The 13,901-nt window shown below is 42.5% G+C and overlaps 1 protein-coding gene across 1 annotated transcript; it reads left to right on the forward strand.

The window, feature by feature from the left end:
• The first annotated feature begins 5,411 nt into the window (after window positions 1–5,411).
• On the forward strand, window positions 5,412–12,160 carry LOC141182595 (uncharacterized). The gene is made up of 8 exons (XM_073660752.1): window positions 5,412–5,824; window positions 5,920–5,990; window positions 7,383–7,532; window positions 7,662–7,766; window positions 7,850–7,973; window positions 8,057–8,154; window positions 8,351–8,441; window positions 10,816–12,160. Exons 3-8 carry the CDS (start codon window positions 7,425–7,427, stop codon window positions 11,979–11,981), a joined length of 1,692 nt encoding a protein of 563 aa, XP_073516853.1. The 5' UTR covers window positions 5,412–5,824; window positions 5,920–5,990; window positions 7,383–7,424; the 3' UTR covers window positions 11,982–12,160.
• Window positions 12,161–13,901: the final 1,741 nt, after the last annotated feature.

Genomic DNA, 13,901 nt, shown 5'->3' on the forward strand with positions numbered 1-13,901 from the left:
CCTTGTTTATCTCTAATTATGCAATAGGGGTCAAATTTGACCATTTAGGAATATACTGTGGGCCATCATCCCATATTTTTTGTAGTGACAAAGTAGATCTACATGACTATTGCATGATGGGAGGATGTGCAATACTTGTGTATAATCTCCCATGAAGCTAATCTCAGAGACAGGACTTTTCTATATTGGAATGCAATCCAAATTCATTATGCGCTTCTGCGTGCAACTCATACTTATGGACATTCGCAGTCTCAGAATGATCCTAGATGTGCTCCGGCGTGTAACACAACTACGGGCATACGCAGTCCCGGGTACTACTGGCACGGTGGGAATCAGTTTATCTGGCTTTTCAGTGTAAAGCACGTCACTTCCGGACATGCACACTAGGGCAGAGGTCCCCAACCGCCGGTCCGCGGACCAGGACCGGGCCGTTGGGGTTTTTCAGCCGGTCCGCGGGGAGAGGGGGCCCCTCCAGCCTCCAGCAGGGCCGCCATCAGGGCATGACTGCCCTGACTCCAGTATGGGGCCCGGCCGGTAGGAGCCCCCCTCTTGTGCGTCTCTCTCCTCATGGGGCCCCCGGCCGCATGCTAAGCGCCGGGTCCGGGACATGTTAGCGCTGCGCTGCTGCGGCAGCACCTTCATGATTCCCCTGACTTCCGGTCATGTGACGGCGCCGTCACATGGCCGGAAGTCAGGAGAACCTGGTGTCAGCGATTTGGACGAGCGCCAGGATTCTGCAGGGATCGCATGGGGGTAAGTATAACAAGTTTTATTTTTTTTTAAATACAATTAACTAGGAGTGGGGGGAATGGGAGATGCACATGGGGGGAGGGGAGAGATGAGAGATGCACATGGGGGAGGGGAGAGATGAGAGATGCACATGGGGGAGGGGAGAGATGAGAGCTCCACATGGGGGGGAGGGGAGAGATGAGAGCTCCACATGGGGGGGAGGGGAGAGATCCACATGGGGGGGAGGGGAGAGATCCACATGGGGGGAGGGGAGAGATGCACATGGGGGGAGGGGAGAGATGAGAGATGCACATGGGGGGAGGGGAGAGATGAGAGATGCACATGGGAGGGAGGGGAGAGATGAGAGATGCACGGGGGGGTGAGAGATGCACGGGGGGGTGAGAGATGCACGGGGGGGTGAGAGATGCACGGGGGGGTGAGAGATGCACGGGGGGGGTGAGAGATGCACGGGGGGGTGAGAGATGCACGGGGGGGATGAGAGATGCACGGGGGGGATGAGAGATGCACGGGGGGGATGAGAGATGCACGGGGGGGATGAGAGATGCACGGGGGGTGGATGAGAGATGCACGGGGGGTGGATGAGAGATGCACGGGGGTGTGAGAGATGCACGGGGGGGATGAGAGATGCACGGAGGGGATGAGAGATGCACGGAGGGGGATGAGAGATGCACGGAGGGGGATGAGAGATGCACGGGGGTGAGCTGCACATGGGGGGGTGAGAGATGCACATGGGGGGTTATGTTTACATAACTTTGTTGCCTTATGAAGGGCGGGGGGGGCCCCCAAAAATTTCTTGCACAGGGGCCCACTACAGTCTGTGTCCGCCCCTGGGATGAAGTAAATGCAGCTGAACAGCAGCTGTCAGGACAGCTGCCCTGTCCTGCTGCAGGGCGTGATGGGGCCTCAGTGATGCGGCTCCTGGCACAGCACATTATGTGGGGCTCCTGGCATAGCTCCTGGCGGGGACCTGGTCTACACTATATGATAAGTATGCACTAAACTCCAAATCCCTCCATTACCCCGCCCCCATATGACCAAAGCCCCGCCCACCCCACCCCCTCCTTGCTGGGCCATGGAAAAATGATCTTGCTTCAAGCCGGTCCCTGGTGCAAAAAAGGTTGGGGACCACTGCACTAGGGGATGGACATTATCGGACCTCTAGCTCATGAGAAGTAGCGCAAGCGCAGTACATTATTGTAGACAGACTCCATTCTATATACAGTGAGTACGGAAAGTATTCAGACCCCTTTAAATTTTTCTCACCCTTTGTTTCATTGCAACCATTTAATAAATTCTAAAAAGTTCATTTTTTTTTCTCATTAAAGTACACTCTGCACCCCATCTTGACTGAAAAAAAACAGAAATGTAGAACGCTTTGCAAATTTATTAAAGAAAAACTGAAATATCACATGGTCATAAGTATTCAGACCCTTTGCTCAGTATTGAGTAGAAGCACCCTTTTGAGCTAGTACAGCCATGAGTCTTCTTGGGATTGATGCAACAAGTTTTTGACACCTGGATTTGGGGATCCTCTGCAATTCTTCCTTGCAGATCCTCTCCAGTTCCGTCAGGTTGGATGGTGAACATGGGTGGACAGACATTTTCAGGTCTCTCCAGAGATGCTCAATTGGGTGTAGGTCAGGGCTCTGGCTGGGCCAGTCAAGAATGGTCATAGAGTTGTTATGAAGCCACTCCTTTGTTATTTTAGCTGTGTGCTTAGGGTCATTGTCTTGTTGGAAGGTGAACCTTCGGCCAAGTCTGAGGTCCAGAGCACTCTGGAAGAGGTTTTCATCCAGGATATCTCTGTACTTGGCCGCATTCATCTTTCTTTCAATTGCAACCAGTCGTCCTGTCCCTGCAGCTGATAAACACCCCCATAGCATGATGCTGCCACCACCATGTTTCACTGTTGGGATTGTATTGGGCAGGTGATGAGCAGTGCCTAGTTTTCTCCACACATACCGCTTAGAATTATCACCAAAAAGTTCTATCTTCATCTCATCAGACCAGAATATCTTATTTCTCATAGTCTGGGAGAACTTCATGTGTTTTAGAGCAAACTCTATGCGGGCTTTCATATGTCTTGCACTGAGGAGAGGCTTCCGTTGGGCCACTCTGCCATAAAGGCCCGACTGGTGGAGAGCTGCAGTGATAGTTGACTTTGTGGAAATTTCTCCCATCTCCCTACTGCATCTCTGGAGCTCAGCCACAGTGATTTTGGGGTTATTCTTTACCTCTCTCACCAAGGCTCTTCTCCAGCGATTGCTCAGTTTGGCTGAACGGCCAGGTCTAGGAAGACTTCTGATGGTCCCAAACTTCTTCCATTTAATGATTATGGAGGCCACTGTAAACCTTGAGTAATGCAGAAATTCTTTTGTAACCTTGGCCGGATCTGTGCCTTGCCACAATTCTGTCTCTGAGCTCCTTGGACAGTTCCTTTTGAGCTCATGATTCTCATTTGGTCTGACATGCACTGTGATCTGTGAGGTCTTATATAGACAGGTGTGTGCCTTTCCAAATCAAGTCCTATCAGTTCAATTAAACACAGTTGGACTCCAATGAAGGAGTAGAACCATCTCAAGGAGGATCACAAGGAAATGGACAGCATGTGACTTAAATATGATTGTCTGTGCAAAGGGTCTGAATACTTATGACCATGTGATATTTCAGTTTTTCTTTGTTAATAAATTAAAAAAAAAATCTACATTTGTTTTTTTTTCAGTCAAGAAGGGGTGCAAAGTGTACATTAATGAGAAAAAAATGAACTTTTTAGAATTTACCAAATGGCTGCAATGAAACAAAGAGTGAAAAATTTAAAGGGGTCTGAATACTTTCCATACCCACTGTAAAGCGGTGCTGCACGTAGTGGCTTAGAGGAATGCGGTGTCCACCGCTAGTTCCTGGTGGTGCTGTGTGCGTTGTTAGGGGCAGGATGGTATCTAAAGGCGGGGGGCGGGAATAGTGAGGGCGGCTGACCAATCGCCGCCAATCCCACAGGGCTGTGTAGTGTGAACTCCGGAAGTGCACGTGTGATGTCACCGGAAGTGACTCGCTGCTCCCAGGAAGCTGTGCGTTCAACAGGCCAGTGTAAATGCGTTTCAGTGAGCCGGAAGTTTGAGGGAGAGAGAACGTGCGTTCCACCAGTATAGAGCATAAGACCCCATGGGCATGAGCCAGAGCCTTTGATGGAGTGGTGAAGGATCCAGGAGAGGGGACAAGAATGTGCCAGAGAGGAATAATCTTCAATAAAGGAGACAATATATGAGTAGGATATGGAGATCAAAACATGTATATTATTGACCTATTCAAATTGAAGACCACATTTCCAAGCGTAAAATACATTTCAACATAGGGTCACATAAGATCCCTGGGTGACAAGTTTCTTTATACCAATTGTCCAATGAGAACCAAACTCCAAATATAAAAAAACCTTATAGAAAGGGCAGTAGGTCATAGTCCCTATTAAGGCTTTTCGGTGAAAAGCACCGTGATGGGTACCAATGTGGCCCCCCCATATGCAAATTGCTTCATGTCATCTTTCGAGAATCAGGTGGTCTACTCTAATCCACTTTTTCAAGAACATTCCATTCTCTGGGAACGTTTCATAGATGACATCTTTTGCATATGAGAGGGTCCCTTAGAATCCTTAGAGGTTTTTCTCCACACTTAACTCCGCATAGCCAGATTTGAGCTTCACCATGACATATGATTCAAGCAGTGTTAGTTTCCAAGGATCAAGGATACACAGGGCCAGCTAACAACTGACCTCTATTCCAAGCCCACCGATCGCAATGGCCTATTACACTTTTCTAACAATCATCCAAGGTCGTTGAAGAAATCTATACCTACATCACAATTTCAGAGGGTCAAACAGATAGTGTCCAGTGACACTATCCGCAATCAGAGGTTACAAGAAATGACGACCAAATTCATTGAACGAGGCTATCCACCTAGCTTCTTGCATCCCCAGGCGTCGAATTCCAGAACTGATCGTCCAAACACTAAGGACAGAATCCCCTTCGTTCACACGTTACACCCCTTCGCCTACATCTTACATAAAACCATTAGGAAACACTGGAACATCTTACAAACCAGCTATCCCACGATCCTTGCGTTCCAACAACCCCCTTACTACCGTGTTTTAAGAGAGCAACCAATATTAGAGACTCTCTGGTATGTGCCGATTTGGGCACAGCGCACCAAGGTCCTAAACAACGGTTCTTCCAGAATCCCAAAATGGATTCAAAGCACAAGTCCACAATTCTGTGCAAAAACCTAATGTTACCCATTCCCCAACACTTTATCATGGCAGGACATAGTATTTCTCAATTCAAATACCAGGTATTGGAACAAGTTTTGACACCACGTCGGAGGGGGCGACCAAGTGAGCCTTCTCAAACGTAGAGAAGCCTTCTGGATTCATGAATTACAGTCCTTAGAGCCGAAAGACCTTAATAGGGACTGTGACCTACTGGCTTTTTATATAAGGTTTTTTTATGTTTGGAGTTTGGTTCTCAATGAACAATTGGTATAGAGAAACTTGTGACCCCATGTTGAAATGTATTTTACGTTTTTAAATGTGGTCTTCAATTTGAATAGGTCAATAATATACATGTTTTGATCTCCATATCCTACTCATATATTGTCTTCTTTATTGCAGATTATTCCTCTCTGGACACTCTTGTCCCCTCTCCTGGATCCTTCTCAACTCCAACAAAGGCTCTGGCTCATGCCCATTGGGGGCTCTATATTGGTGTAACGCACGTTCTCTCTCCCTGGCACTCAATATTCCAGCTCACTGGAACGCATTTACACCGGCCTGTGGAACGCACAGCTTCCTGGGAGCAGCGTGTCACTTCCGGTGACGTCACACGTGCACTTCCGGAGTTCACACTACACAGCACTGCGGGATTGGCCGCGATTGGTCAGCCGCCCTCACTATTCCCGCCCCCCACCTTTAGAAACCATCCTACCCCTGAAAATGCGCACAGTACCAGGAACTAGCGGTGGACACCGCGTTCCTCTAAGCCACTACGTGCAGTACCACCTTATAACCAGGAACTAGGGGTCACAGGTATGCTACATCCAGCTCTATTCTGTCTATCTCTGCCTCCACAGTACCTCTCAGCTGATAACTGTGAGTCTGCCACTCTCTGCTCTTTTCTGCAGACCCAAGCAACCAGTGTCACCATATCTCCACACTTTTGAATTCCTACCTTTGAATACCATCCAGCAGTCTAGTAGGTGTCAGCTCGCTTCAATTTTTATATATACTTGCTCTATACTATGATGTTGTATCCGTATTAATGGGGTTTGATGAAATATTATGCACTGTTTGACAGCATGTTTATTGTTCAGGTTAAACAAGAGATATTATCATGTTATTGCGCAATGATCCATTTGTATATGCTTTTTTAATTTTATTATTTATTATTATTCTTCTATTTATTGTTTTGTTCTTTGTGCTATTTCCAACAGTTACTGATGAAGGTCAGATCGACCTAAACGCTAACTTTTGTTTTTGGACTGCATTAAAAAAATTGAACCATTGAATGCCGAGGTTATTCTCCATTCCAGTGTCAGAAAATGCGACGAGAATTAGCTTTATTGAAGATGAGTCTATGAGAAACGTATTCGGCTGCGTGCCCACGTTGCGTATTACAGGCGTATATGCTGCGGAATTTCCGCAGCGTAACCGCTTGTAAAACGCATGTATATCCGCACTCCATGGTCCCCAATGGCATTCCGCAATGTCAATGCCCATGCTGCGGATTTTTTCCGCAGCGTATATGCTGCGGTCAAAAATCCGCAGCATGTTCATTAATTTTGCGGAAGGGCAGCGGAATCAATGTGCGGATGGTACCCAAGTCTGGATGAGAGGAGACTCTCATCCAGACCTGGGTACCAAAGAACCTGTAAAAAAAAGAAAAAATAAAGTTTATACTTATCTTCTGATGTCTTCCCGGTGTTTTCCCGCCGTCGCGCTGTTGTGTGAAGGACCTGCCACGTCATTGAGTCATGTGACCCATCACATGACTCAATGACGTCACCGCAGGTCCTGCACACAACAGCATGAGCCGCTCAAGACTCCGGACGGGGCAGAGAATGCATCGGAAAGTGAGTATAAACTTTATTTTTTTTATTTTTTACCATTCTGATTCTTTTTTTTTTAACTATTACTTGGTCACACTATATAAATCCATGCCGGTTGCATGGATTTATATAGTGTGAACAAGTTGTCAAGCACTTTTCCAAGTGATGCTAAAATCACTTGGAGAAGTGCTTGATAACCCGCATGCGGAAATGCATGCAAAGACGCCTCACAAACGCTTCTACCTGGCGGGAAAAATGCATGTAAAATCCGCATGCGATTTTCCCGCCAGGGAGAAGCGTAAAAAATATGCTTCAGGTCCGCAACGTGGGCACTTAGCCTTCAGCTGCTGACTCCGAGGAAGAAACTGCTTGTTGTCTGTGGCCTAAAATATAAAGGTTTTATTACTAGATGTAAAGTAAAAAACTAAATGATGTGAAATAATAAATCTCCTTATATGTTTCCTCTCATTATCTCCAATAGATATATTATTACACAGGATTTTTATGATGTTCCATCAACTTATCTTCTTCTCATTCAGGTCTCTACAATATCGGATCCTCTCAGTGAAGATCTTCTATATATGAACATTTTCCTGATTTACTCATCAAAGATGGATATGGATAGAGACAAGATGGTGGAGAGGATATTACACCTCACCCTAGAGATCCTCTTCCGGGTTACTGGAGAGGTGAGAGATTCTGATGACGTCACATTACATCATTCTTATCTATGGGAATAACAGATAGACAGAACTGGAGAGGTGAGGACTCTGGTAATGTCTGTAGTGAGATTTATTAATGTGTCTCTCCATAATCAGAGATTAATCACGGGGCCTCCACATCACCCCCTGATACATGAGGACATCAATGACCAGAAGATCCTAGAACTCGCCTACAAGATGATTGAGCTGCTGACTGGAGAGGTGACACTGCTGGGAATGCAGGGACATTATACAGTAACGCTATGAAGGGATCGAGGGGATGATGGTATCATTGTATGTGTCAGGTTCCTATAAGGTGTCAGGATGTTGCTGTCTATTTCTCCATGGAGGAGTGGGAGTATTTAGAAGGACACAAAGATCTGTACAGGGACTTCATGATGGAGGTTCCCCAGCCCCTCACATCACCAGGTAAGAGACAGGACTAAATACACACGGCCTATAATTATCTGTATGTAAAGAATGAATTCAGTCCCTGTATGTGTTTCTTCCAGATCTATCCAGTAAGAGGACAACACCAGAGAGATGTCCCCGTCCTCTTCTTCCACAGGACTGTAAACAAGAAGATCCCAATGTTCCTCAGGATCATCAGGTAGATGAAGAGAAGGTGTCATGAGATCTCCCCTATGATATGTAGACTGCTGTGAAGGTCTTGTATTCAGTCTTGTTTTATCCACCATTATTATGTTTTATATTTGTGTAATGAGAACTGTGGAGATGACCGGATTAGAGCTGATCATAGATGTGACTTCTCCATCTGTCTTTGACTTTTATAATATTTGTTTCAGGGTGAAGATCTGACCCATAGTAATATTACAGAGACATATGTGAGGGGTGATGAGCGGTGTAAAGAGGAGATTCCTACATATGACTACCCAGGTGAGTAGTAACCACTAAATGCACAGAAGTCACATATTCTTCTCAGTCACCGGCTGTGGCTGCTTTATAGGTGGTGTAGTCCAGCTGTATCACAATTTTGCCTCTAGACCACAACATTCTCCTCCGTCTGAAAATGTTCAGATTACTTTGGGAAATTATGAAAGCCCTTTTCTATAGAATTTACAACCTGGAGGATCCACCTACCCCCTGAGATTAGATGATGCTGACCATTACTTGCCCAGATCTGTAAACTACAAAGCCAAATGACAGTTTGCGTAGAATGTGCTGACAAGTTAGAAAATCGCTTGAAGAAAAATTCTGATGGGCCTGTAAGAGAAAGCGGAGGGTAATGATGCTGTTGACTTCCTAGATCCCTGATATATTATTGGATGAATCTACCTTCTCTCCCTTCTGTTTTGCTGAATGTGCTCATATGGTCCCTACAAGACCAGGTCCAGTCTTTCTGGCCAACCTTCACTTTTATGATCGACATTAAATTTGCAGTGAGGCCAAGTGTGAATTTCTGTACAATAACAACAGAGTTTCCCTTTATCCTGACTGTTCATTTTATTTTAAAACCAACTAAATTCAAACAGGATTGTGATAAACTATACAGAAAACATTACATCTGTGCCATGATATCTCTCTAAGCTGTGTGTGGCTGATGGCTGTAATATACATTTATTCACGCCTGCAGGAGATGTGTTGGCTCCAGCCCTGGTTTCATGGATTCACTCCACGTCATAAATTCCATTATGTTTTCATCCTAAGAAATTCAGATTACTGCACAATCTCTCCTGAAATGGGGGCACTAATACTTTCTCTACTCTTCTGGTCAGGATTCATAGTAGCTCCAATGGTCCACCATAAATGAGTGCCACTCCAGTTTAGTGTTGGATTTCTCCCTTCATACATACGTTGTTGGGGATGTTACATGTTTTTATATTGTTTCTTTTTTTTTACAGGTTCATTCTGTATGATAGTTTCATTGTAGTGGGATCGGCTTTCCTCATTTATGTGACTCTGTAACTCCCTGGTAGTCTTTCAAAAAGGTCTCCATTACCTCTTCCAAATGCCCGAGATCTAAATTTAAGACGCCTCATCTCTGCAGTATTATAAAAAGTTCTCTTTGAATGTCTAATATTTCTTCTTGAAACTAATCTGACAGAAAATATTGTCCCTTACTATAGTTTAGATTGCCAAGAGCCCCCGAGCCCCATACTCTAATTACTCCCATCACCAGCGCTGCCTGCAGAATGAATAAGGCGGCTCCTGGTGACAGAAGCAGATTCACAGGATCAGATCCCAGAGGAGATGGGACCCACCATTTGCAGAAGCCCTAATATGACAAAATGTCAGAAAACCAGGGCAGTAGAATTCCCCATAAAGTGACTTCATTTTGGAAATTACAACTCTCAGTGAATTAATCTATAGGAGTAGTGACTATTTTGACTACATAGGCACTTTCCGAAAATTAGTCCTGGATGTTGGAGAGTAAAAATTACAGATTGGCCATTTTATTATCCAACACATAGTGCCCAGATTGTGCTCCAGGAGACACACACCTTAAATTAAGTGGGTTCTTCTCACTATAGTAATGTGAAATACATAGATGCTAAATGTGGTTTGGGCGCACTGCAAAGCTCAGAAGCGAGGGGGAGATTTGACTTCGGAAAAGCAGATATTGCTGGATTGGTTTATGGAAGCCATGTTGATTCTCAAGAGCCTTTGAGCCACTAATAATGTGGAAACCTCTGTTTTTCCACTGACAGATGATGGACCTGAGTGGGGACTTGTTTTTTGTGGGATGAGTAGAAGTTTTTATTTGTATCATTTTTCCCTACATAACATTGTTTGATGGCTTCTTATTCCATATTTTGGAGGCAGAATGAACAAACAGTTGGACACCACGCTCTACTGGTTCATCCTATGAGGTTTTCTATTAGACTGTGAACTGTCATTCTGTCAATAACTTCCCATTTCTACAGACATTTTAAGCACAATTAACACAAGAATCCCACTGAAAAATAAATAAAGATTGCATACCACTTCTTAATCAATCTAAACAAGCAGATCCCTGGGCTACATGCTAATCCAGGGAAATGAAGAGATATAAGCTCAAGTTTAAAAATCTATTTTATTAGACACAAATCTAAAAAATAGAGGAATATTTAAAATATTTTTAATCCTCTATTTTTTAGATTTGTGTCTCATAAAATAGATTTTCAAACTTGAGCATATATCTCTTCATTTCCCTGGATTAGCATGTAGCCCAGTGATCTGTTTGTTTAGACATTTTAAGTAGAAATGTTCAAAAATATAAATTTCAAGGATATTTTATTCAAAATTAATAATTGGGTTTTTTTCTTGGCAGATGACTGTACCAGGAGATCAGAGGGACAGCTGACATCTTCAATTTTTAAATCTGATGATCTTGAGATCCCACAGGATACAATTGAAGTGAATGCCATTACTCCAGATACACCATCATCCCTTCACAGCAAACATCAATCATCTGATCCTATGAAACAGGTCCTGTCTTCTGATTCATTACCGACTACTAAGGAAAATCAAAATAAAATAAGCATTAAAATACGAACTGCTCCTAAAGCAAAGAAATCATTTTCAAGTTCAGAAAATGGAAATAGTTTTACCCTCGAAAAGTCTATTCTAAAACATCAAAAAATACACACAGCGAACAATAGATTTTTTTGTTCCAAATGTGGAAAATATTTTAACCAGAAGTCAGTTTTTGTTGATCACCAGAGAACCCACACAGGGGAGAAGCCTTTTTCATGTTCAGAATGTGGGAAATGTTTTAGTCGTAAAAAGTTTCTTAATAGACACAAGAGAACTCACACAGGGGAGAAGCCTTTTTCTTGTTCAGAATGTGGGAAATGTTTTAACCGGAAAGACCATCTTGATAGCCACCAAAGAACCCACACAGGGGAGAAGCCCTTTTCCTGTTCAGAATGTGGAAAATGTTTTAACCAGAAATCAGGTTTGATTAAGCACCAGAGAACCCACACAGGTGAGAAGCCTTTTTCCTGTTCAGAATGTGGGAAATGTTTTAATTGTAAAATGATTCTTGATAGTCACAAGAGATCTCACACAGGGGAGAAGCCCTTTTCCTGTTCAGAATGTGGGAAATGTTTTAACCAGAAATCAGGTTTGATTAAGCACCAGAGAACCCACACAGGTGAGAAGCCTTTTTCCTGTTCAGAATGTGGGAAATGTTTTAATTGTAAAATGATTCTTGATAGTCACAAGAGAACTCACACAGGGGAGAAGCCCTTTTCCTGTTCAGAATGTGGGAAATGTTTTAACCAAAAATCAGTTTTGGTTACGCACCAGAGAACCCACACAGGGGAGAAGCCCTTTTCATGTTCAGAATGTGGGAAATGTTTTAACTATAAATCAGCTTTGGTTAAGCACCAGAGAACCCACACAGGTGAGAAGCCTTTTTCATGTTCAGATTGTGGGAAATGTTTTAACCAGAAATCCCATTTGATTAGGCACCAGAGAACCCACACAGGGTAGAAGCCTTTTTTCGAATCTTTTTTTTTAATCCAATATATTTTTATTGAGATTTTCTTCCTTAGTTTTTTTTTGACAAAACAAGAAACCAGTACACACAATAATAAAATAACATACCATAGGGATGACATACATGCATCTCTCCTATATATCCTTTCAGCTTGTCCATTACCATCTGATAACTTGCAGTTACTATATCTTACAATTAACATTCCACAGTCTTGAAATCTATTATATAACCATAATATTGTAATAAACATTATAATCCTATACACATATAGGTGTGCTATATTACCCATACCACATGTTAAGGAATTCCAGTACACATTACAATGAAACATTAGACTTCGCCAATACCCCCTTCTCCCATAAGTCAAATTGTCTCTCCAACAATAACCCCCTTGATGGCATTCCAGGTGTATCCAACCATAAACCCCATATTTTCTCAAATGTATTCATTGAGTTTCATTGTTTATATACCCCTTTTTCTAATCTGATAATATTATTTATCCTATTTTTTAGTTCACTAATTTCTGGAGGTGAGGGGTTAATCCATTTGGATGAATTATGCTTTCCAGCTTGAAATAAAATATGTGAAATCCCTATTGAAATTGGGTCAAATTCGATATCATCCTCTAATATACCTAATAGACATTTTTTTAGTCTGGTTCAATATCTACTTTATATACCCTCTTTATAATAGACAAAAGTATTATTTTCTACCCTAAAGGGCGTCCATCTTGATTGTGCATTAAATGAATGCCGAAACTGTAGATATTTATAGATTTGTTTATTTGTCACCCAAATCCCCCCTTTAATTGATCAAAGCACTTAAGTATCCCTTCAGATAATATGTTTTATATCGTATATATTCCTTTATCCTCCCAACTCCAAAATCCCTCTAATTTATAGACCTCTGCATATTTATTATTAAACCATATAGGTGTAGATTCATTGCAGTCTCCTATTTCCATTATATCTTTACCCCTATCCCAGACCTTGTAGAGCAAGTGTAGGGTATATTGATTTCTTGTGTGCGAGGTCATTCAGTTCCACTATATGAATAGGAATATTCCACCGTGTTCTTAAGGTAATTAACCCCTTAATACTATTTGGGTTTGCAGCGCTTTGCCACCCACCCAAATGTTGCAATATAATATATAGTGCATTAGGAATCGCCAATCCACCAGATTCCTTGTCACTTTGTAGATATTCACATTTTATCCTAGACGATTTCTTTTTCCATATAAGAGAATGAAACTTGCTATGAATTTTCTGAAAATGGGAATTATGGATCCAAATAGGGGCATTATGCAGAATGTATAAGAGTTGGGGCATCAATATAATTTTTAATAAGTTCCCTCTTCCTACAGCTGATAATGGTAATCTCCACCACACATCGATTTTCTTTTTATACTTTTCCAGAAGAAGATATAGATTCAGTGCAATGTAATCCGGAGATCTTCTTGTGATATTTATACTCGGTATTAGAATTTCTCAACCGTTTGTATTCGTGTATGTTCTAATATGCTCGAATTAGGGATATCATCAAATAGTAGAATAAACGACTTATCCCAATTAATGGACAGGCCTGACCATTCACCAAACTCTCGAATAATGTTCAGAATAGGATCAATAGACTTCTGGATATCACCTACAGTAGAAACCAGAAGTTTACATACACTATATAAAAAGACACATATGCATGTTTTTCTCAATATCTGACATGAAATCAGAATAAACCTTTCCCTTTGTAGGTCAATTAGGATTACCATAATTTATAATATTTGCCAAACGCCAGAATGAGAGAGCGAGAATGTTTTAAGGAATTTTTATAACTTACTGCAAAGTCAAAAGTTTCCATACATTTCATTAGTATTTGGTACCATTGCTCTTAAACTGAATGACTTAGGTCAAAAGTTT

This window comes from Phyllobates terribilis, unplaced genomic scaffold (assembly GCF_046119375.1).
Source record: "Phyllobates terribilis strain yellow unplaced genomic scaffold, ASM4611937v1 Scaffold_35__1_contigs__length_13245226, whole genome shotgun sequence".
NCBI lineage: Eukaryota > Metazoa > Chordata > Amphibia > Anura > Dendrobatidae > Phyllobates > Phyllobates terribilis.

What these genes read in the sequence shown, in the direction of transcription:
- LOC141182595 (XM_073660752.1), top strand. Translation starts at nt 7,425, where the DNA reads ATGAACATTTTCCTGATTTACTCATCAAAGATGGATATGGATAGAGAC. An exon ending in TCTTCCGGGTTACTGGAGAG is followed by an intron (nt 7,533 to 7,661) that starts GTGAGAGATTCT and finishes CTCCATAATCAG; the next exon opens with AGATTAATCACGGGGCCTCC. An exon ending in ATGTTCCTCAGGATCATCAG is followed by an intron (nt 8,155 to 8,350) that starts GTAGATGAAGAG and finishes TATTTGTTTCAG; the next exon opens with GGTGAAGATCTGACCCATAG.